This window comes from Miniopterus natalensis, chromosome 1, assembly GCF_054644295.1.
Source record: "Miniopterus natalensis isolate mMinNat1 chromosome 1, mMinNat1.hap1, whole genome shotgun sequence".
Lineage (NCBI taxonomy): Eukaryota > Metazoa > Chordata > Mammalia > Chiroptera > Miniopteridae > Miniopterus > Miniopterus natalensis.
In genome coordinates, this window is record NC_142081.1 from 57,754,533 (window position 1) to 57,778,588 (window position 24,056).

Here is a 24,056-nt window from a genome sequence, read left to right on the forward strand (position 1 = left end):
TGAACACTTGTTGGACAGTTTGATATTAAGGAATTACTGTTAATTTTTCAGGTGTAATATGATATTATGGTTTCATTATTAAAAACAGTCCTTATCTTTTAGTGATTCATACTGACATATTTACATGTAAAATGACATCATGGTGCAGGAGGGAGAGAACTGCATGGAGTATTGTAGGGTCAAGGGAAGATATAGCCCAATTCCCCCTCCCAATCAGTGGAAAGGTGCCTGCCTGGCCAGTGGCCACAGGAGCAGAGCAGCACAGATCCAAGTGTTTCCCACGTCCCTGACAGCTAATAAGCCTCTCATCAGACTCTCTGTTTGGCCTTGGTCTGCACGCAAGCCTTTCCCAGCACGGCTCCCTCCCTCTCCCTCTCCCCTCTGCTAGATAAGCCCCTTAGCCTACCCTGGCCAAGTGTGGAAACACCCGACTGGCCGCCATCAGGTCTTCCATAGATATAATATAGGCTATGCCTTTTCCCTCTGGTCCCCCTGTGATTTTTTTCGGACTAGCAAAGAACAGTGTGGTGCTCCCTGGGTTGGAGCTCCTACAGTACAGGCATAGATGAGTAAAGACTGGTCATGAGTTGATAACTGTTTAAGTTAACAGATGGATACATGGGAATCCATTATAGTATTATCTCTTTCATATATTTTTAAAATTTCCCATCATACAAAAGTTTTTAAATAGTGAAAAGAATCTTTACTGGTATTTATCAAACTGTACTCAAAATATTCTTACTTTAAATGATAAGTATTTGCTTTAAAGCAGAGATTTTCTTTAATTTTGAGATATAGAAATTTCTAGTATTTAAATTGGCAAAGTAGACGCAACAGTCTAAAGTACTGGTTCTCAAACTTTAGTGCATATCGGAATCACCTGGAGGGATTGACTGTTAAAAGATTGCTGGCTCCGATCTCCAGAGTCTCTGATTCATAGGTTTGAGAAAGAAACAGAGTTTGCATTTCCAACAAGTTCCCAGGTGATGTTGGTGCTACTAGTTCAAGAACCACACTGAGAATTGATCTGAGAATGTTTGTTAGTAGGCAGCCCAGAATCTATATTCAATGAATACACCTAGTGGGTAAAATACAAGATAATAAATTGATGCGATCTCTCACAGATTTTTCTCTCAGACTTATCTATACAGTAAACCATATTTAAAAGGACATAATGTTCCCATTGATGAGTGAGGGGACCAGGTTCCCTACTTCATATTCAGTAGACTAATTTTTTAAAGTTATACACATACAGACAGAAAACAAATTGCCTGGAAATGAGAGTGGAAAGAAGGCGGTGACAAAAGGGCACAAGATGTATCACACCGATTATAGTAATGGTTTCAAGGATGTGTATGCATGATAAAACTCACCAAATTGTACTCTTTAAATACACATATAATTTGTATGTAAATTATACCTCAATAATGTTGCAAGAAATGTTAAACATATAAAAAGTATATGTGATTTCACATTTTTACTAAGGATTCAAATAAATGGCCAGAAATGTTTCAAGGAATATGAATAAGGTTTTTTGTTTTTTTTCCATAAAACTACAGAAGCTGAGATTCTGAAGTAATCCAAGGATTGGGGGGTTCCCCACTCCTAAAGTGAGCAGATCTCGTATGGTTGCTCCTACTTCTTCCCTATGGCTGTGAATACAGGGAATATTCTAGGTGCACTTATACCTTCAAGCCTTTTTAAAATGACCAACTTCTAATATGAAAGACATTGAGACTTCATCCCCAGCCATCACCCCTTTCACATCCTCCCTGTGTATTTCTTCTTCCCCCTAAGCAGAACGCTTCAAAGCCTCTAGCACTGCAAAGTGCCTTCTCATGTTCCCTCATCTATGAATTGGGGATAAAGCTACCCACCATATAGGATTGTGATATGGATTAAGTAAAGAATTTAAGTGTCGGGCATCTCCTTAACAGCTCTTTCCTGCTCAAAATCCTTCTCTGTGACAAAAAAAAAAAAAAGTAATGAAAATAATTTCATGCCCTGGCCGGTGTGGCTCAGGGGTTAGAGCGTCGGCCCTCGCACCAAAGGGCTGTGGGTTTGATTCCTGGTCAGAGGCAAGTACCTGGCTTGCAGGTGTGACCCCCCACCCTAGCTGAGGCACGTGCGGAGGCAACCAGTCAATGCGTCTCTCTCACATAGATGTTTCTCTCTCTCTCTCTCCCCCCCTACTCCCTTCCACTCTCTCTAAAAATCAATGGAAAAAATATCCTCGGGTGAGGATTAACCAACAAAGAAACAAACAAAAAAGAAAACAATTTCATGTGTTTTCTGAAGGATTACTCTATGTTTCAAACCAACTTAATATTAGATGAAATAGTTAAAAACTGTCATCAAATCATAAAATTGTAGAAATTGACAAATTTTATTTTTTGAAACTAATTTCTGAGCACAATCTATCCCTTAAAAAGTTTCATAATGTTAATGAAACTGCTCTGTTTTGGTAACAGTGATCAGTTTCACTCTGGCAGGTGCTAGTGAATTAAATGCCCACCAGGCTGTATCAGAAAAATGCCAGGCAGACTATGACTGCATATGCTATGAATGCATACTCCCAAACAAAAAAATCCTTTACTGCCTAGAAAATTCTCCTCCCTAGAGCTTTCGAAATAGTGAAACAATTTTCCTATACTTGGAGACAGCAATAAAAGGCATGGATACATAAATACATGTTTTCTGACTTATTCTATTATCTTTTGGTATATTGGTGAATTTTCTCCCATTATTAAAAGACACTGGGGCCAAAGTTGAAAGAAAACAAAAGAATAATTCCCTGAAGTTAGAACAGGGGGGGCTGTGGACAGTAGTTGCACATTCCTTTTTTCCTCTGCTCAGTTTTTAGTCTCATAGTAGAATTACTCCTGAGTGCCCATTTTCAGAGCATACTAAATTCAATGTATCCAAATTTTTATTTAAACTTAGTTTCATCTTTACCAACTGACTGAAAAAAAACCCACCCAAATCAGAGTTCAGTGTGGTTATAGCCTAATCACATTTATACAGCAAATTGAAAATTACTAACTTACCTGGACGATTACTTCTATGTTATGTGTCCTATCACTATAGTTTCTTGGGTCCCACTTCAGTGTGAAAATAGGGCCAGATGAATGACTAGCTTGCCCTATATGAACTCCATCAATCTTAACAGTGACAGAAGTAATGGAGGTTAAGGAAAAGGCCAAGACTCTGAAATAGAGCACATATAAAACATGGTTTTAGGTGTTTGTCATTGTTTTTATAAAGGAGAACAAGTACAGACAGAACCATCACATGGTGCAGTTGTAGGGACCACTACTCATATGCTCTGGTTTCTTTCTGAACGTGGTTTTTGGAGTTGCATAATTCAGCAAACCTGAACTGGTAGGAAATTAGAAACTATTCTTTTACTTTTTAGAAAAGAAAATCAATTTTCTTTTGATAAATCAAGCTGGGTTAGACCCAAAGATCTTTCTGAAGAAACTCCGGAAGTCCTAGTTTTCCTCATAGGAAGAGAATAGAGGTTAGGCATCGCACTTTGTTAATCCAATGTCAAGCCTACCATCTATTTACTTGGTTCCCATGCATTCATTTGATTCTTCTATTCTACACTAAAGAAGCAATGTCACAAATCAGGCTAAGGCCCCAGAGAAAGTAATGCTTAAATGTGATATACAGCGCCTATCAAAAAACCTGACTGAAAGATGTTTTACTTAACTAATGATCAAAAAATATATTAAAACAGCTTGATACCATTTTTTTCCAGACTAAGTAGTAAATCTTTTTAAAAGTACAATATCCAATGCTGATAAGGGTGCTGTGAAATTGGCACTCATACGGCCTGGTAACATATAAATTAGTATTTGTTTTAAAAAGTAATTGGGGTCCTGGACAGTGTGGCTCAGTGGTTGAGCATCAACACATGAACCAAGAGGTCACTGGTTTGATTCCTGGTCAGGGCACATTCCTGGGGTTGCGGGCTCAATCCCCAGTGGCTGGCATGTGGGAGGGAGCCAATCAATGTTCCACTCTCACATCAATGTTTCTCTTTCTCTCTCCCTCTCCTTTCCTCTCTCTCTAAAAATCAATAAAAAACATATTTTTTTAATGTTTGAGAAAGGTTGTCTCTTTAATTCACATTGTCATATTCACATGGCAACTAAATAATTCCACAGGTTTATATAGCTTTTGCTTTTTTGGAAGGCTGTGTAGCAAAATGAAAAAAAAATTCTGATATATAATGTAAATATTCTTAAGTAGAATACAAAAGAGTATGTACATTATAACAATATAACAACATGCAAATAAAAAGGTGGGATAAAATACACAAAAGTAATAATGGTAGGATTATAGGTTTCTGGATGGTTTTTAAACTTTCAGCACAAAATACACACACATACACATATATTAGAAAGAGGAAGGGGGGGATGGAGAGAGAAACATCGATGGGTTGCCTCCCACACAGGCCCAACCTGGGATCTAACCCAAAACCTGGTATGTGCCCTGACTGGAAATAGAACCTTTTGGTGTATGGGACAACAACTCCAACCAACTGAGCCACACTGGCCAAGGCTAAAATATATTTTTTAACTGCATTGGAACAAAACAGTAAGCAATTTATCTTTACATAATGTTTAGATTGTTGAGACAACTAAAGTGGGGCATTTCATAACTGTTACATGGGAATGCAGTCACAATGATTTATTCTCCATCAATATCAAACTGAAAGTAAATTCTGAAAATGTTCTACATACCTGATGTGTGTTGAGTGAAGGATTCTTTCTAGTGGTTCATGTTTAGGACAACTATAGAGGAGTGACTTAGGATTGGTGATAAGAACCACAGGCCACTCGCCAAAGATCAAATCCGAAAAGCTAAAGAGGTCATGATCAAAAGCAAAGATGCGGTACCTAGAGACCAGAGGACAATAAGGCAATTTAGTCGCTTCGTATTTTAAGAGGCATAAAGGTTATATACAGAACAAATGTCAAAATATAAAAGTATACTTTCTGAGATCACGAATTTGAATATGAATTGCTTTATACTTCACATTTGTCACAACAACGGAGATCTGACTGAAGCAACAAATTTAACTGTGCCCTAGAAAAATGTCTGGTACATAGCATGCACTCTTTAATTTTTAAATAAATGCTTGTTCAATTAATTCATTTGATTTCTATACTTTAAGACTATTTTGAACCTGAGATATTCATCATAAGCCTAATATTTGACATTCTTCATACCATCAACAATGCTACATAAAATATTAAAATAAACACAATTAGAAACCTTGCACTTGTCTTTTAAATCTTTATTTCTATAATTTCAAATAAATTAACAAAAGTTGAGTTGTCTTGATTTTCTAAATACACAATGAAATGTATAAATACTCATTAAAGAATAGCCAAAGTTTTGTATTTTCTACCCTTTAGAACTGAGAAATGATTAACTATGGCAGAAACAACAGTGCTCACCAAATACTCCATGTGCTACCCTGCAATTTCCCAGTCTCCCTAATATTAGGTTGGGACTATGTGACCAGTTCTGACCAATGAGCTGTGAACAGAAGTGACATGTATCACACTTCTGGTTCAAAGTACTTAAGAGTGGGTGTGAGTTCTCCATGCTCTCTTCCCTGCCCTGGAACTGAGGTGTTGAAGCAGTGGCCTTTTAAGACGAAGGAAGTCCGAATCCCTGTCACCCCGTGGAAGAGAACTGTCCTGACTCATACCAGCTTTACATAAGTGAAACAACAGATATCTGTTGTGTTAAGCCACAGGTTTATTTGCATCCACAACAAAGCCTAGCCTAAGATTACTGTTTTTTAAAACTATTTTACTAATACAACTTAAATGTTTAGTAAGGGAAGGTAACCGTTAGGTCCTTTCAGTAAAACTCCAAATAAAACCCCAGGGTTGGAACACAAAAGAACAGGTGGGAAGAGAAAGAAAAAAAAAATGGTTTCATAATTAATATCACTTAACTTGTAAATGTAGTATTGATAAGAAATAAAGAGGCTGATCAAGGATTAGGAAGGCTGTCTGGTACAAAGCAATCACAGCCCAGCCCACAGCCTCACAGTCATGAATAGACAGGTCTTAGCTCAAAGTAATTACAGCAGCCAACTAACTACGGGCTTCAAACGTAGCTCTTACAAAGATTCTAGAAAATCAACTAAAATGAGTAAGTACCACCTGCAAGGTACAGTTGCTTTTTAATTAATGGAAATAGTTAAAAATGAAAGAAAACATATTCAGCTCAGCAAATATTTATTGGGTACCTAATATCTTCAGGGCATTGAGTTTTAATAAACTAAACAGCAATTGATAATAGTTAAACAATGAAAGGATACTCATCTATACTTAAGCTCATACACTTAAATAGTTATTATCAAAATTATAGTTCATCCTATATATTAAATTATACTGCATGCTTTTTATAAAAAAGTTATGTTTCTTCTTAGAAAGACTTTAACCTTAACAAAACCAACTATCATCTATTTGAAGAACTTAAATCACTAGCATCTTGTAGCGATAACTAGAAATGTCGATACAAAATTCAGGGGACCCCTGGTCAGCATGGATCAGTTGGTTGGGCATCGTCTTGGGCACCGAAAGGTTTCCAGTTCGATTCCCGGTCACGGCACATGCCTGGGTTGTGGGCTCGATCCCAGGTACAGGGTGCGCAGGAGGCAGATGATCAATGTTACGCTCTCACACAGACGTTTCTCTCTCTCCCTCTCCCTTCCTCTCTCTCTAAAAATCAATTAAAAAATAAAAATTAAAAATTAAATACAATACAACTCAGGGGAAAAATTACATATTCCTAGTCCTAGTGTTTCTCTTTTTAAAAAATTTTATTTATTGATTTTAGAGAGAGAAAGAGAGGAAGGGAGAAAAACAGGGAAAGAGAGAGGAGAGAAAAAGAAACACTGATTTGTTGTTCCACTTACTTATGCATTCATGGATTGCTTCTTGTATGTGCCCTGTTTGGAGATCAAATCCACAGTCCAGTGTATCGGGACAACACTCTAACTGAGCTACCTGAACAGGGCTGGTCCTAGTGTTTCTCAAAGTGTGGTCCATAGAGTACCTGATGTGCTTTTAAAATATGCAGTTTCTTGGGTTCTAACTCAAACCAACACAATCAAAATCTCTAGAGGTAGGGCCTAGAAATTTTTATTTTTATTAAGGTCCTCCGTAATTCTTAGGCACACTAGAGTTTGAGAACTGTTTCCTAATGGATGTATCTTGAAGATCCAACATAACATAGTGACAGCAAAGATAACTGTTGCAAAAAGGTTTCTGCATAATGAGAAAGATTGCCAGGTACATATATTACTTCAAAAACAGCCTGGCCGGGTGTGGCTCAGCAGTTGAGCATCGACCTAGGATCCAGGAGACTGCGGTTCGATTCCCGGTCAGGGCACATGGCTGGGTTGGGGGCTCGATCCCCAGTTGGGGACGTGCAGAAGGAAGCCGATCACTGACGAGTATCTCATCATTGATGGTTCTCTCTCTCTCTCTCTCTCCCCCTTCCTCTCTCTGAAATAAATAAAGATTTTAAAAAAACCAAAAAACCCAGAAATATCACAAGTTTTTCCTTAACTGGGATTACCCACGACAGCACTAAGAAAGCTATTACTGCTTTAGCAAACTTAACATGTACTAGTTTTATTCTGTGAGGTAACTACCCCTTACCGTCTGTTTTTCTTCCAGTCTCCCAACTCAAGTTCCAAAGTGCCCTGGGAGTGACGAGTGTGCAAAACAGGCATCAGTCCACCGAGTGTATGGAGGTGCCCACAAAAATAAGCTGTAGCTGAACTAACCAATAAAAAATAAATGGAATAATGAACAAAGATAACTTGTGGTGCAAAGTAATGAAAATATTTATTCAGAAAAGCAAGATAGGCAGAGCAACATAAAATTATTAAAAGCAATTAATTTTGATTTTGGAAGCCTGCCTCACCTCATTATGGACCGAACTCCTGGTGATGGAGAAAGAATAGTAAATGTTACATAGTGTCCAAACCAAATACTGTGGTTGCTCCGACTGCTTTCTTTTGACAGCAATAAAAGCTCCTCCATCCTTTTCTGAAATGAAAGAAAAATAGGATCTTTAATTAGTCTCAGGCTGAAATCTAATGTCAATAGATTAAACAACTCCCTTGAAGTATTATAATGTTAAGTATATTTAAGTTTAGGGCTGAAACCCTATTAATTGATGACTTGTATGGACTTTTGTAAGTTTTAAACTGTTTTTACATACAATATAATTCACTTCATCCTAAAAATAACTCTGAGCTAAGTAGGGCAGATATCCCCATTTGATAGATGAGGAGGCAGAAATAATCTTTAGCTTACACAATTTAAAAATATATATATATCTTTATTGATTTCAGAGAGAGGAAGGGGAAGGGAGAGGGAGAGAGAGAGAGAGAAACATCAATGATGAGTCATTGATCGGTTGCCTCCTGCATGCCCCCTGCTGGAGATCGAGCCCGAAATCTGGGCATGTGCCCTGAACAGGAATCAAACCACAGTCTCCTGATCATAGGTCAATGCTCCATCGCTGAGCCACACCCAGCTGGGCAGCTTACACAATTTTTAAAAATTTATAAAATTCTTTATAAAAATAAAAAAACTACTAACCTTTTCAGCCCTGTCTACCACACTGCAATTAATAAAGAGGATAGTGATACTAAAACAAGATGCATATTATGTCCACAGAAAGCTTTGTACCTGAATGTTTCTAACAGCTCTATTCATAGTAGCCAAAAATTAGAAACCATCAACAAATTGCATATATCCATACAACAGAATACTACTTGACAATAAAAAAGAAAGAACTACTGATACACACAATAATATGGATAAATCTCAGAAACATTATATTGAGCAAAAAAAGCCAAATACAAGAGTACACTCTGTATGGTCTCATTTATGTAAAACTCTAGAGCAAGTGAAACTAATCTATGCTTATAGAAAACCAAACAGTTGTCCCCTGGGATAGGGGGTGGAAACTGATTTCACAAGAGAACTGTGTGTGGTGATGGAAATGTCCTGTCTTGAGTGTACTGAGAGTTACATCAGTATAGACATTTATCAAAACTCTTCAAACAGTTGAAATGAGTGCATTTTATTGCACGCAAATTATCCTTCAAGTGGATTTCAAAAATAACGTGTACATATATAAATATATATTAATATTATCTGTAAAGAGCTTAAAGCAATAAATTCCTGGGCCCTACCCTTAGGGTTTCTAGTTTGATACATCTTAGGTAAAGCCTGGGAATCTTAATTTTATAAGACTCCAGAAGATTTTCATGCAGATGATCCTTGAATCATACCTTAAAAAACATTATTCTAAGGAATACATTTTAAAATAACATGTTAACTCTGTCTAAAGATACTTGGTAGGCAGGAAACAAAATACACCTACATTAAATAAAATACCTAATATAATGCATCAGACAATATTCTGTTCACTTGATTTCAAGCCCCTTGAACCCTCGTATCACTTTGAATCTCTTTCAGCACTTAGTAAATTCTGCCTTTTATGACAGTTAATTCTGCGCTGGTCCCCACCACTAGATTAAATATCTTAAGAGACCAGACACTGGACCTTATCATCTTTGTATTCTTATACACAGGCACACACATCTTACGTGTGGGCATGTGCTCACTAAACATTTAATGAGTTGACATTTGTATACCAAAAAATTATGAGAGGTTCTCAGATGTGACTTTCCAGACTCTCTCTCTCTCTCTCTCTCTCTCTCTCTCTCTCTGTGTGTGTGTGTGTGTGTGTGTGTGTGTGTGTGTGTGTGTGTGTGTGTGTGTGATTATTTGATGTTTATCCCACCATTGTATGCTCTCCAGGCAGTTTTAATCCAGCAACAGTTTTCACCTAGCTTTCAAAAAAATACTTTAAAAGAAACTTATTTCAAGGATTGTCTTTCAAAACAATATCTAATATCTGCCCATGTGGTGTGGCTCAGCAGTTGAGCATCGACCTATGAACCAGGAGGCCACGGTTCGATTCCCGGTCTGGGCACGTGCCAGGATTGCGGGCTTGACCCCTGGTAGGGGGAGTGCAAGAGGCAGCAGATCGAAGATGTTTCTGTCTCTCTCTCCCTCTCCTTTTCTCTCTCTGAAATCAATTTTTTAAAAATCCAGTATCTATATATTTACATATCTATAGAGAGAGAGACTTTCAGTTAAAAATGGCAACTGCAGGGATTTAGGAATATACCATATAGTATATAAAACTGTATGCCCTGTGCCTTGCTAAGTGTGTCTTATTTATTTAATATTTACTTATTTAATAAATGTTTACTGAATAAATGTAAAATGTGAGGTACTTCTTTCCCAGATTTTGGGACAAGAATAGGGGTAATAATAATAGTACTGAAGTAGCCAGTAATTTCTTCTGGCCATACATGTAATCACAGTAAAATTTTTTTCAAATATTTCTAGATAAGGACTTGTTTACCTAGGATAATCTTAAGTGAGCCACATGTATCTGAGAAAAATAGGTTAGTTACAAAGAGAAGTGAGATTTTTACTGTACCTCATCTAAAATTCCAAAGAAATTAAAGGGTCTTTTAGGCCCTGGATTTGGGGTGGCATCCAAAGAGATGAAAGAATAGTTGCCAAAGGGAGTACTATGGACATAATGGAAAGAGCCATCCCTACGTACGGCAGAATATTTCCTAAAAAAATAGAAGACAGAAAAGTTTTAGTGCAATCATAAAAAACAAAATGGAATACATTTAAATTCCTTCCCTAATACTGCACTATGTTTTGCCTCTTTTAAAAAGGAAATTTCCTCATCTGATAAATACACTGAACTAGATCCACAATGGATAAACTGTAAAAGAAATTTTATAGATTTCTCCCATTGTCTCCAGAGACAGCAACCAAAACAAAAAGTAAAGCAGAGAAGTAGGGAGCGATTTTAAGTAGCCCACTAAACATTTAAAAAGAGATCATTCAGAATCCAGTGAAATGGTACTTACCAATCATTAAAAAATGTAATGAAGTCCTATTAAGTACACAGTAAAATCCTTGGTGCAGTGAGATACAAAAGGTGTTTACTTCTTGAAATAGGACTACAGAGGATTATCTTGCAATAAAAACTTGTAAAGTCATCAAACAAGGAGAAAAATGATAGTATAGGTAAAGGTCAGTAAATCTTTTTCAGTTCCTAAAAATATATGATAACATACACAGGGTCCACATCCAGTAATGAAAGTCCTCACCACCTTAAGTGTCAACAGTGTTCAGGTGTCCATAAAGTAGGAGAGTGAAGAGCAGGAAGAAAGGATGGGGAACAGCACACAGAGCAGGCACTCGTTAAGTATTTGTTGAATAAATGTGAGGGAAAGTATAGACTACATTGGGGTATCCCTATATTATTCAAATGTCAAAATATTATAAGAAAATATCTAAGTGTCTTATATGACTTTTTACCTAAGAACATATATGAAAAAATACAAATAAACTTCTGAAACTTAATGTGCTATCAGGGAGCTATATTTAAGCCACAACAGCCATCAAATATATCATAAAATAAATATATTGTCATAGACATTACAATTAATAATCTATTCTACTGCTTCTCTTCTTGGTATTTTTAAAATTTTCATTTCAGGGCTATTTCGTTATTAAAAAATTTATATTTTTCCTGCCTAACTTGTTTTCAGTTATATTTCAGGATTTTATAATCTCATATGTTGTTTTCATTCCTATATTTTTGACACATTAAAATCCAACTATCTAAAAATAAATCCAACTATTTAAAGGCAGAGGTTAAAATACATGATAGTTTATAACATTTTTTGAATTCTGCATTTTGGCATTCTCTGGAGCATTCTTAGCTCAAGATTTAAGATTTTTTCCTTCAGGTTGATATTTCTGATATATATATGTATATGTACATACATATATGTGCCATTTATTAAACTCAGATAGGCAGTTAGAAACAAAAATATGAAAGAAACTTTAAAGTGACTAAAAACTTTACTTTCCCAATAACTAGTGAAACCATAAGTCCTGTTACTTCTTCTTTGAAAATGTTTCTTAACTCCATTCCCATAGTCACAAAGATATAAACAGTTAACAGGAAGTGAAAGATTTTCATCTCTGTCTTTTTCTTTTCTCACATTAACAAAAGAGGACTACCTCTTCTTCCAAGTTATCATGACTAATTATATGTTAACCAGTTCTATCATCCTGAAATTGATGCAACTATCCCCATATCCAGGAACTTGGTTCAGTTAGGTTTGTCTATTTATTTCAAGTCCTTTCAAGTCCTTTGCAGGACTCTCCTATTTGGTATTTACATAACTCCAATCTCTCCCTCTTTCTTCTTTTTTTATCCCTATCTTTTGTAGCTGTTGTTATGCGACTGTCTTTATAAAATACTGTTTTCATTTTGTTACTTGTCTTCTTAGGAACCTATACTGGATTGTGACCTATTACCCATCACATCTAAATCTTCATGCTTCTCACTTAAGACCTCCAATGTCGTATCAGTCCTCATTATCAACTTTTATTTTGGTGACGACCAGTTTCCTTACTGCCCTCCAAAGTTCATTCTAGCTTTTATAGCTCAAGGGGCTTCTTTTTGTTTTGGTTTGGTTTTTATTTTTTTACCTAAAATATGTCACTCAAGTGTCTTACTTTTCCAAATGCTACCCATCTTTTAAGACTGAAAACAATTTTCACTTCTTTTAGAGTCTTCTTTAACTTGCAACTAGTAGATAAATAAGTTCTGAAGACACAATGCACAGCATAGTAATTATAGTCAACAATACTGTATTATAACTTCAAAGATGAAAAGAGACTAAATCTTAATTCTTCTCACCATAAAAAAGAAGTGATAATTATGTGACATGACAGAGGTATGCTATGGTGGTACTCATACTGCAATATATAAATGTAGCACATGAACATGCTGTACACCTTAAACTTACACATCACTATATATCAATTATATCCAATTTTTAAAAATTTTTAAGTTAAAAATAAAGTATCTCTGTCTACCCCAAGCTGACCTCTGCCTTTTCTGATTTCTCACAGTGATTACCATGTGTAATTATCTAGCATTTCATCAGCCACTTTCATGTTCTTTTCTAACTGTCTCGTAAACAATTATCTCCCTTAGCTAGACAGATTTCCTTGAAGGTAGAGGCCATGTTTTTTCAATGTTAACTCCTGTATCTCTCGTAGTATTTAACTAATGATGGGCTCTTAATAAATATTGCTATTTGACTGACAATGCAGAAATCAAGTGAAATTACAACCAAAAGAAGAATCTCAACACATTGAGACCAGAAAATCAGTTTTCTATCTCAAAGATCCTTTCACATTCACAGTCGTTTTCACATTCATGGCACATAAAGAAAATTTTAATATTTGTATGACTTCTGGAATGAAAGGACAAAGTAGCCGGGGTGACCAACCGGGATCTTCAGCCACCCCAGAGGCTGAGAGAATCAGTATCTCAGTATTCTTAAAACCTGTAGTACTCTAGGTGACAAGCTCTGATCTAAATGATTTCTGCTATGCATCAATGGCAAAAAAAAAAAAAAAAGTCTATATGGAATATTAAAAGTACCATTAGCCAACAAAAAGCATGAAAGCACATGAAATAAAAAGAATTAAAAGAAAAAGTCCCCCAAACAAACAAAAACAAAAAACTGAATCTGTCATACACATTAAAAAAAAAAAGTCTCCTTTTCTAAATTATCAGTTTCTGTAAATAGAAATTTTATCTATTAAAAAAATGTTTTCACCTATTCATTGACTGTACCCTTCTTGTAACACATCACGGTCTGTCTTCTGTTAATTACAGTACCTGTAATAATTCTCGGAGCTCTCCAGACTTGGAATGTTGAATGAATCTAATTAAAAAGAAAAGAGCAAACATCATCTATATTAAAAAGAAAAATGCACCCTGGCTGGTGTGACTCAGTTGGTTTAGCATCATCCCGTGCACCAAAAGGTTGCTGGTTTGATTCCTGGTCAGAGTACGTGCCCGGGTTGTGGGCTCGATCCCTAGTAGAGGGCATCTGGGAGGCAGCCAATCGCTGTTCTACTCTCACATCGATGTTTCTCTTTCTCTCTCCCTCTCCCTTCCTCTCTCTCTGAAAAATCAGTGGAAATATTAAAAAGGAAAAAATGGCCCGGCCGGGCATGGCTCAGGGGCTGAGCGTCGACCTGGGATCCAGGCGATTGGGGTTCAATTCCCAGTCAAGGCACATGCCTCGGTTGCGGGCTTGATCAATGACTCTCTCATCATTGATGTTTCTCTCTCTCTCCTTCTCCTTTCCTCCCTCTGAAATCAATAAAGATATTTCTTTTTTAAAAAAAGATTCTTAAAAAAAAAGAAAAAATGCAAACACATTAATGACAAAAGAAAAATGACAATTCTTTTAATAACTTCTTTTTTAAATTTTATTTTTGTTTAAAATATTACAGATGTCCCTTTTTCTCCCCAATGACCCGTTCCATCCCTATCCCATCCCCCTCCCCAATCCCTCTCCCCACCATTGTCCGTGACCTTGGGTTGTGCATATACGTGTATGAATTCTTTGGTTACTCTCTCCCCCTCCACCCACCAGCCCTCCTCCATCCCTCTGACATTCGTCAGTCTGATCTATGCTTCTATGTCATTGAATCTATTCTGTTCATCAGTTTATTAAGTTCTTTAGATTCCACGTATACGCAAGATCATGTGATGCCTGGCTTATTTCACTTAGAATAATTTTCTCCAGGTCCATCCATACCAATAACACTTTAAATGTAGAATGCCAATGAATTAGATTGATAATTTTTTAAATTTGAAAATAGAAGTCAGATTATCTGGAAACTTGTTTAAGGCATCTAGTGTACTAGAGAATAATAAATACTTTGAATTATGTCCTATTCAGAATATACATCAATTTGAAGTTACAAAATTGGACGGTTATTGCTGTTGTTTTAATCATGTGATTCTGGAAGCCAGCAAGGACTGGATTCATGTCTGATATATGGATATATGCCAAGTGCCTCTAAAAAGCACATTACTTTGATAACAGGACAAAAGCCTCTCTCTTCTTAAATCTTAAAGAAGATTCAGTAAGAAAGGAATTATATAATGGTAAGAATTAAAGTTCAGGATGTCATAGAATACTTATCTGGAAATATAGTGATTTCATAGAGTTTGACTGACTGGTCGCAATAGCTAAAATTGTTTAACATCCAGGAATCCACTCCATTTCTAATACCCTTAGAAATTAAGCTGTAAGTCCAATTTAGGCCAAAAGAAATATTAATGTATATGTAATCCTCTTGCTAAGTAAAAGAAATACTGTTATAAATTTTAGTAAAGATTAGTTTCTGCTCCTATCTTAGCACAACATGCAAGTATATATAGTAATACCATAAGCATTTATGCCTATGCAAGTCCAATTAGATTATTATGAACTCCAAATTATTTAAACACAAGAGTCTGTTTGATATTTCTTCCTTTAAATAAGTCAGCACTTTGGCTTGGAAATTTTTTAAAAAATACACACATTTGTTATTTTTTGCAAAGGAATTTGACCTGTACCACTAATTAGGATCAAGAAAAAGAAGGAAATGTAAATACAGCAGAGAAAGCTGAAAGTCAAATACCCCATTTTCAATTTGTGATTCCTAGTTGCTTTGTAAGAGGGGATCTTTTGATCAAACCAACAGCTGTGTATTTCACCAGATACACTTCTCTTTTTAAAATGGTATTGTTTTTAAAAATATAATTAGATTCTTAACAGCAGTGAATAATTAAATGAAACAGACAAATGAAGTATCTAACCAATAAGAAAGTCGACCTTTATAAAACAAACAAATCTACTACCATCAGGATACTTTTGGAGAAGAGTTCATTTCCTTACTAACACAACAATGGTAATCAAAAAAACAGAAAGGGATTATTATCCATTTCTCTCCCCATGCAGATTGGGATTTATTTGTAATTTTAATATTTAAATTTATATATAGTAAAATTCATTCTTTGTGATGTACAGTTGTATGGGTTTTGAGAAATGCATCGTCATATATGTACCACTACAATCAACATACAGAACAGTTCCATTAACTCCCAAATCCTCTCATGTTGCTTCTTTATAATCAACCTCTCCCCCCATCCCCAACCCCTGGCAACTGCAATCTGTTATCTGTCTATAGTTTTGCCTTTTCTTAAATGTCATATAACTAGAATCATACAGTATGTAGACTGGCAGGTTTGGCTTCTTTTACTAGCAAAATATGTATCTTTTTAAACACTCACCTTCATGGGTTTTGCTAGAAGCTTTTCTTCCATGTAAAGAAGAAAAGACCATATTAACTTTCCCCTCAAAAGTTAACAGTGACATCAGTAGTTTTAAATTCACATATTATAGTTGTATTTCAGAATTGTGGCCTTCAGTATCTCTAAACCTATGTTACAATATCCCATTTTATAATTTTACAATCTAAATGGGAGAATCTAGGCTCCTGAAGGAAATAAAAGTGTAGTCTTATTTATATGTGGGTCTTGACTCTTACCATGGTTTCCTTTGATATCGAGCCACTTGGTTTTTTCCATGACCCTTGTCTTCTTCAGAATGCCGTGGTAAGTTTGCCATTCTACTTCCTGCTGCCTAGAGCCCAACAGGTGCTTTGTTTTGGCATCTGTCAGATCTCCTGTAGATTTACATAAGAACTGAATCAAAATGCAAAATAAACCCAAAGAGGTTCAATTTATTTTAATGCACACTGAAAAAAAGAGATAAAGTACTCAACATGTGTAAGCATAAGCCATGCATGTGTCCATTTATGTCCAAAGCAAGCCATCTAGATTTTCTCAGCAAGGGCTTTATTTGTTTCTTATAAGTTCGCAAGTGTCTACTGAACCTCCTATGATATTAGAAATGGGCTGTGAAAAAAATATGTATCTTAAAGACAGCATGGGACTCTAATGAAAACTGAAAGAAATTCCAACAGCCTGGGCAGGTGCCTAATATCTATGGAAACCACTGTAATCTGACCCAAGTATTATTTTTACAGCAAGAAGCATTCTGGAAGGTGTAGATTGGACAATAAAATACCAAAAGACACTTGAAATCGAAGTTTTCCATAAAATGAGGACTGCTATTCCATTATATCAGTAGAGATGTTTCAGTAAGGCGGGTGGGGTGAATCCCCTAGTAGACAAGATAGATGCTCCTTTAGCTTCTCCAACACAGTTTGGGAGCAAATGGCTAGGGGTTTGAAGACTCTAGGGAAAAGTCACAGAAGTACCAACGGACGAAGAAAAAGTGTCCTGAGTCATTTAAGTCTCAAATCATTGACAATATAATATTAACCAACTCTGTGAAACACATGGAAAAGTTAGTGGATTTTTTTTCCCCAAAGATAACTTTTTATGTCGTTAAAGGGCTTTCCCTAATTCTCTCTCAAATTCAGGGCTGCAACAACAAACACAGATGAGAACATTGAATCCCGCTTCTTCCACTTTAACAAAACCTTGCTATGACAAACCTTTTAGCCTGTATCTTGACTCAGTTATCCCTAGGCAAACGGAATTTTAACTTTACTTCCTCTCACGGGGAAGGGCTCACACGGGGCTTTGGCTACACTGTTTCCAACGTCCCCAAAGTGAAGGGCTGCAGCCCGGGCGGCCGGCATTCGACCTTCCCGACCACAGAACAGCACGACACCCGGCAACCTTCCCTACCTGTTGCTAGGACGAGAGCTGGTTGAATGATGTCAACAGTTTCCGAACAGAACTTCTCTAAGTCTGCGGCTCTGTCTGGATCTTGAAACCTGCTCAAGTGAATGTCGGATATCTGCCGAGAGCAGGTTGGAAACAGGGATATGAGTCAGGAAGACGCAGCCCGGACCCAGCGACCCAGCGGCTCTCTACGGGGTTAGGAAAAGGCAAAGGTGCAGTGCACCAAAGACGCCCCCCCAGGGGAAGCACCGAGCCCCCCGCCCCCCAGCCCGGAGTTGGGGGTCGCGCCCCCGCGGAAACTGCCTACGTCTTGCGAAGTCGTGGCAGCTCTGCACCCACCCTCCTCCGGGCTCCCCCTGCGTCACCTGCAGACCCCAGAAGATATTGCTGGCTCCAGGGCCCGGCGCCGGGTGCGGCCTCCTGCGGACGCGGGGCTGGGGCAACTGCGACGTCTGGCCGCCCAGGCCGTAGTGCTCCAGGAGCACGGCCGCCAGAGCCGCGGCCGCCAGGCCCGCGACCACCCTGAAGGCCAGCACCGCGGCCATAGCGCCGGCGGGCGCCGCGCCCGGGGCAGCGGCGGGCTCCGGCCTCGGGGCTCTGTGGCCGAGCCGCCCGCGCCGCTCTGGAACGCGGCCACGGGCACCTGCGCCTCCCCGGGCACCTGCCCCTGGCGGCGGCCCGGCTCTGGGTTTGGTTTGCTGAAGTAAGGAGGGTGAAGCAGCAAACCCAGACCCCCAACGCCAGCCCACGTTGCCGAGGGTTGGCCAGGAAGGAGCCGCGGGCGGGAGGCGGACGCTAGAATTCTGGCTCCGCCTTAGTCATTTCTGACCTCTCGGAGTTGGCTTCCTTAGCAGTAAAACGGCCTAATAATACCTCCGGGGCGAGCTTCACCCGGCTGCGAGAATCAAAGTGTGCATGAGGACGCCTTTTCAACCGCAGTACAAATGTGACAGTTGGCTTTCTCTGGCCCCTTCTAATTATTAACGTGCTTCCATAGTTTGTGTTTGTGTTTTGTAGATATAACACACCCGTATTATTGTGAAAATTGTTTTTTCTTGAACTCAATTTCATATGCACTTGGTTACATAATATTCCAATACAGTTCATTTAATACACTTTAAATACTTCCTATGGGCCAGGCACAGGAGGAGAATTAGATTCGGGCTGAGGAAAAGAGTGAGGAAATAAAACGGAGTCACTATGGTCAAGCTGCTGAATTGTAAAAATGAAGTAGGCTAAGGCAGAGGAAACAATTCTCCTCTTCCTTTAACTAACCTGGGAACTTAAACTTTTGGATTTTTCAGTTGTGCAACAGTGCCTGGAGATACCCAAATTCCAAAAAACCCCTTAAGGACTTAAGAATGTTCATGTGCTGGAGATGTGTATATATATATATATATATCATATAGTTAACCCTTTGTTGTGCTTAAAAAAGAATGTTTAATTATCCAGATCACGATATATGTGGAAGATTACCATTCTGAGAAAATACATGGACTAAGAATGCAGTACTGACTTTTCCCAGACATGTGCTTTTTACTGAGAAAATTCTCAACTTTTATTTCTCCATCGGAACACTGGACATTGCCGAGCTATGTTTTCAGTTTATAAATCCTAAGCCCCTGGAATAAAACTTTGTCATATTTAATTTTAGCGAAGCCTCCTACTTCATTTACCCTTGTTTTACAGGGCCCTGTCATTAATTTATCTAACCATTCCCTATTTGCTGAACTTTTAGATTGTTTATTATGTTTCGAATGTTTGGAATAAACATTTTTATACAAAGAGCACCCTTTTAAACCCCTCTTTTCTTGGAGTAATGCCAATTTTAATTCAGTAAATACTTTTTGAGTGTCTTTGGAAGCAAGGCATTGATCTAAGGAGAAATTATAATGAAGCATAATGATAAGTAGTTAAAGAGCCATGGTTTATTATCTTAGAAGTTTATTTTGGAGAGGGAAATACATAAGTAAGTTTAATGTAAGACAAAAATGTCATTTGCCACAAGAGACAACCAGACAGAAAAGGCTAGAGGAAGGTTAAAACTGGGAGAGATTGTATCTTTGAAGAGAATCAGGAAAAGTTTAATTAAGGAGGTGGCATTTATGGAATGGATAGTATTTCTGGGTGACAAAAATTAGGGGTGGGTTGGGGAGAAGCATTTTCCACCAGGACCTAACAACATGAACTTAAGAATTAAGGTGAGAAAATAGAGGACATGTTGAGGAGACAGTAAGTACTTTCTTTGGCTGAGCCTGGGTTTCGCCTGAAAGAACAGTAGTAATTAGACCAGACCCTTGGTTTGAGCCACGTTGTGGAAGGCCTTTATAAATGCCCAGAGTGAAGAGACAGATCTGGCAACAGAATAGGAAACCCACTGGACAGAGGAGGGTTGTAGCAGAGGCTACTGTTAGGAGGATATTGGAATAATCTGAGTGCTATGGTCAGAATGTGTCCCCACAACATTCCTATGCTGAAATACTAATTCCTAATGTGATGGTATTTACAAGTAGGGCCTTTTACCCTATCCCCATGAATGAGATTAGTGCCCTTATAAAAGAGATCCTAGAGAGATCCCTGCCCCTTCCACCACTTTTTGAGGACACGGACAAGTCAGTAAGTCTGCCGCCTGGAAGAGGGCTTTGACCATGCTGTGCCCTTATCTTAGCTCCCCAGCCCCCAGAACTGTGAGAAATAAATGTCTGTTGTTTATGTGCGACCCAGTGTGTGATACTTTGTTTTAGCAGCCTGAACAGACTAAGCCACCCAGGTAGTGAGAGGAAAGTGGGGGGGAAAATGGAGGAAGAAGATGGGAGAATGTGACACTGAGATTAGAAAGGATCAGATGTAAAATGGTAAAGACAGAAACTGCAGAATTTGACAGCTGATGGAGAGTGGAGGGGAGAAAAAAATAGCTAAAAGTTAGCATCGAAATTCGGAACGCTAGTGACAAAAAAACTAGGGGCTATGGTATATGTGTGGAGAGCACTGTCCGTATCAATAAAGTCTTTGGTTTTGCACCACTAGAAAACACTGGGTAAATATTTTTAAACCAGATATGAAAGATATAGTAGAGATAATCTGGTTTAAAACACAGGCAATGTGGCACATTATAAAATGCATTTGGAGAGGCCCATGACCCTCAAGGATATGAGAATCATTTTCCAAAAATGGAATGCCACGAGCAGCTGTGTGATAGATGATAGGAACAGACATGCTGTTAAAGACATTTTGGACAGAGAAACATGGTTTAAAGTCACATTGGTCAGCGGTCTGAATTGCAGATCTGAATTGTACCCAAGTTGCCTCTCTCACAGTGCTCATAGTGAGTAGAAATAGGAATTTATTTATTTAAGGATGGTTAATGATTCTCAGGGAAATACTGGTTTGACCAGCTAATAGCTACAAATCAGCATAAAAAGTGGCTCTCAGTTCTTAACAGTCAAAGGGGAAAGGTAGATTTCTTGTTATCTCATAAAGAGAGCAAGCAGCAATTCATCATGAAAGCAAACTTTCCTAGAAATAAAATCAAGGGAGATTTATCACTTGGACATTTCACAAATAAGTACAGTCATCAATAGTCATAAATTGAATTATGTGACTCTCATAAACATAAAATGTAGAAACTATCTTCAGATCACTATTTCTTATACTAACCTAATTCTAGGTGCCTCATGTAAGTGGAATCATACAATAGTTGTCTTTTTGTGTCTGGCTTATTTCACTTAACATAATGTTTCCAAGGTTCATCTGTGTTGTACCATGTGTCAGAATTTCCTTCTCTTTTAAAGCTAAATATTTCATTGTATGAATGTGACACATTTTCTTTATTCCATTCATCTGAAGATTGACATGTGGATTATTTCCACCTTTTGGCTAGTGTGAATAATGCTGCTATGGACATCAGTATGTATCAGACATTTTAAGGAACACTTCTTTTATTCCTTAGGAAAACAGAAATTTGGGGAGAATTTCATCTAGGTAATTAAGGCTCTGTACTGTATAGGGAAACTGAAGCACCTGCAAAAGAAAGAAATCAGATCAAGGAAATTCTGACACCTGCCACAACATGGATGAACCTTGAGGACATTATACCAGTAAAATAAGCCAGGCACAAAAGGACAAATATTTATGTTCCACTTATATGAGGTACCAAGAGTAGTCAAATTCAGAGGTAGAAAATAGAATGGTGGTTGTCAGGGGCTGAGAGGATGGTGAAATGAGGAGTGAATATAGGCACAGGTTTTCAGTGTTGCAAGATGAAAAACGTCTGGAGAGGGAGAGTGGTGATGGTTGCACAACAATGTGAATGCCATTGTATGCTTAAAATGTACGCAATGTACATTTAAAATGATTAAAATGGTAAAATTTATGTTACGTATATTTTACCACAATTTTGAAAATAAAAATAATGAAAAAATAAAGTTAAGAGGCCTGATCTTAGGTCACTATTAAAATGATCACTATTTATAAGTCATTTTATGATTGAGTAAAAGAGACAAAGATTATATAGCCACTTTTTAAAAATTTGTTTCAGGTATATAGAATACAGGTTAGACAATTATATAATTTACAAAGTGATCCCCCTAATATTTCTAGTATCCACCTGGCACCATACATAGTTATCACATATTATTGACCACATTCCCTATGCTGTACTTTACATCCCGGTGACTATTTTGTAACTTCTTACTCCCTTCACTTTTTTCACCCAACCCTCCAGCCCTCTTCCCCCCCTCCCCCAATCTGACATCCTTCAGTTTGTTCACTGTATCTATGAGTCTGTTTGTTCATTTATTTTGTTTAGATTCCACCTATAAGTGAAATCACCATATAGCCACTTTGGAATGAGTCAAGCAACGCAAGTTTGGAGAAAATCAAATCCATTCTTTACATGTATTTAAATGTATGAGACAGATAGAAAAAAGGTCATAAGATTGTCAGCTTTCTCATTCCTGTGATACAAATGCCATTCTATTATCCATGCAATGAGGCTTGAATCCACAAGCCTTAAAAAAAATGCAGAGGACTAATACCATCATTAAAAATTATGCTGGGCCAGTGTTGCCCAGTGGTTGAGCGTCAACTGATCCTTGTACCAGGAGGTCTTGGTTCGACTCCCAGTCAGAGCACATGCCTGGGTTGCATGCAGGAGGTAGTCGATCGATGTTTCTCTCTCAATGATTTTCCTATCTCTCTCTCCCTCTCCCTTCCTCTCTCTGAAACCAATAAAAACATATTTTTTTTAAAAAGTAGAAAAATCACCAAACTTATCAATTAAAACTGAAACTACCAGGAAAATATTTTGGTTACATTATTATTTTTTTAATATTTAAAAGTTAGCCTTCCAGAAGCTTCTCTCTTAGAATTGTGTGAGGTCATAGTTGTTCCCACAAAACTTTATAAACATGAAATTGGAAGTTCATGTATTTTTCATGTATTATGAAATATTCTTTTGACTTTTTTCAACCATGTAAAAACTGTTCTCAGATTGAAGGCAATACAGAAAGGCAGCAGGTGGATTTGGGGGCCGCATTTTGCTAACCTTTGTTTGAGGACAACTTTTCTTACACAACTCATGTTCCTTCAGTGATGAATTATCTTGATTTTTCTGTTTAGTTTTCCAAGTTCATATCACTAATTCAAACTCTTACTAGTTGTCTAAACCTCTACTTGGTACTTTTAAACCCTTCAAGTATTGTGCCATTTTTATTTCTCAGAGGTGGCCTCTTCCAAAGTTTTCTGACTTCTCACCTGGTCTGTTTGTTCACCACGTCTGCTGCACAGCTGTAATCCTGGTATCTGCTTTCACTCTGTGCCTAGGGATTCCTTTTGCTTTTCGTCTCTGTTAGTAATACATTGTTTTATGTATTTCTTTTTAAAAAATATGTTTTTATTGATTTCAGAGTGAGGAAGGGACAGGAGAGATAGAAACATCAAAGATGAGAGAGAATCTTCCACCGGCTGCCTCCTGCATGCCCCCCACCAGGGACTGAGCCTGCAACCCAACCATGTGCCCTGACCGGGAATCAAACCCTGACCTCCAGGGTCACGGGTTAACACGCAATCAGTGAGCTGCACAGGCTGGGCTGTTTTATGTATTTCTTGTATTCAATTCACCTCCACTTTTATTACAAGTTTTGTTTAAAGAGCTTAGCACAGTGCCTAGCAACCGATGCTCAAAAAAAAGTGTTTGTGTTTAAGGAAAAAAGATGCCTAGATAGAATATATAGATGGTTGGCGGGCTTCACTGACAGGTGCTCAAATCATTATGGGTCAATCTTGGGTCCTTTTACCAGAATTTACTCAGATCCTGG

The 24,056-nt window shown here is 37.7% G+C and overlaps 1 protein-coding gene across 4 annotated transcripts in view; it reads right to left on the reverse strand.

Moving 5' to 3' along the window:
• Window positions 1–18,284, reverse strand: part of TMEM62 (transmembrane protein 62) — a 30,831-nt gene extending 12,547 nt beyond the window's left edge. The window contains exons 1-9 of one of the 4 annotated variants that reach the window (XM_087821924.1): window positions 18,105–18,284; window positions 17,743–17,854; window positions 16,572–16,709; window positions 13,861–13,906; window positions 10,570–10,711; window positions 7,966–8,090; window positions 7,698–7,820; window positions 4,752–4,907; window positions 3,048–3,207 (exon numbers count right to left, since the gene is read on the reverse strand). In XM_087821924.1, coding sequence (XP_087678050.1) covers window positions 3,048–3,207; window positions 4,752–4,907; window positions 7,698–7,820; window positions 7,966–8,090; window positions 10,570–10,711; window positions 13,861–13,906; window positions 16,572–16,709; window positions 17,743–17,854; window positions 18,105–18,284 — 1,182 coding nt within the window. Of the gene's footprint in view, window positions 1–3,047; window positions 3,208–4,751; window positions 4,908–7,697; window positions 7,821–7,965; window positions 8,091–10,569; window positions 10,712–13,798; window positions 14,085–16,571; window positions 17,683–17,742; window positions 17,855–18,104 lie in introns of those variants that run through there. The other 3 variants (XM_087821933.1, XM_087821937.1, XM_016212356.2) reach the window with 3 other exon arrangements.
• Between the last annotated feature and the right edge of the window lie 5,772 nt (window positions 18,285–24,056).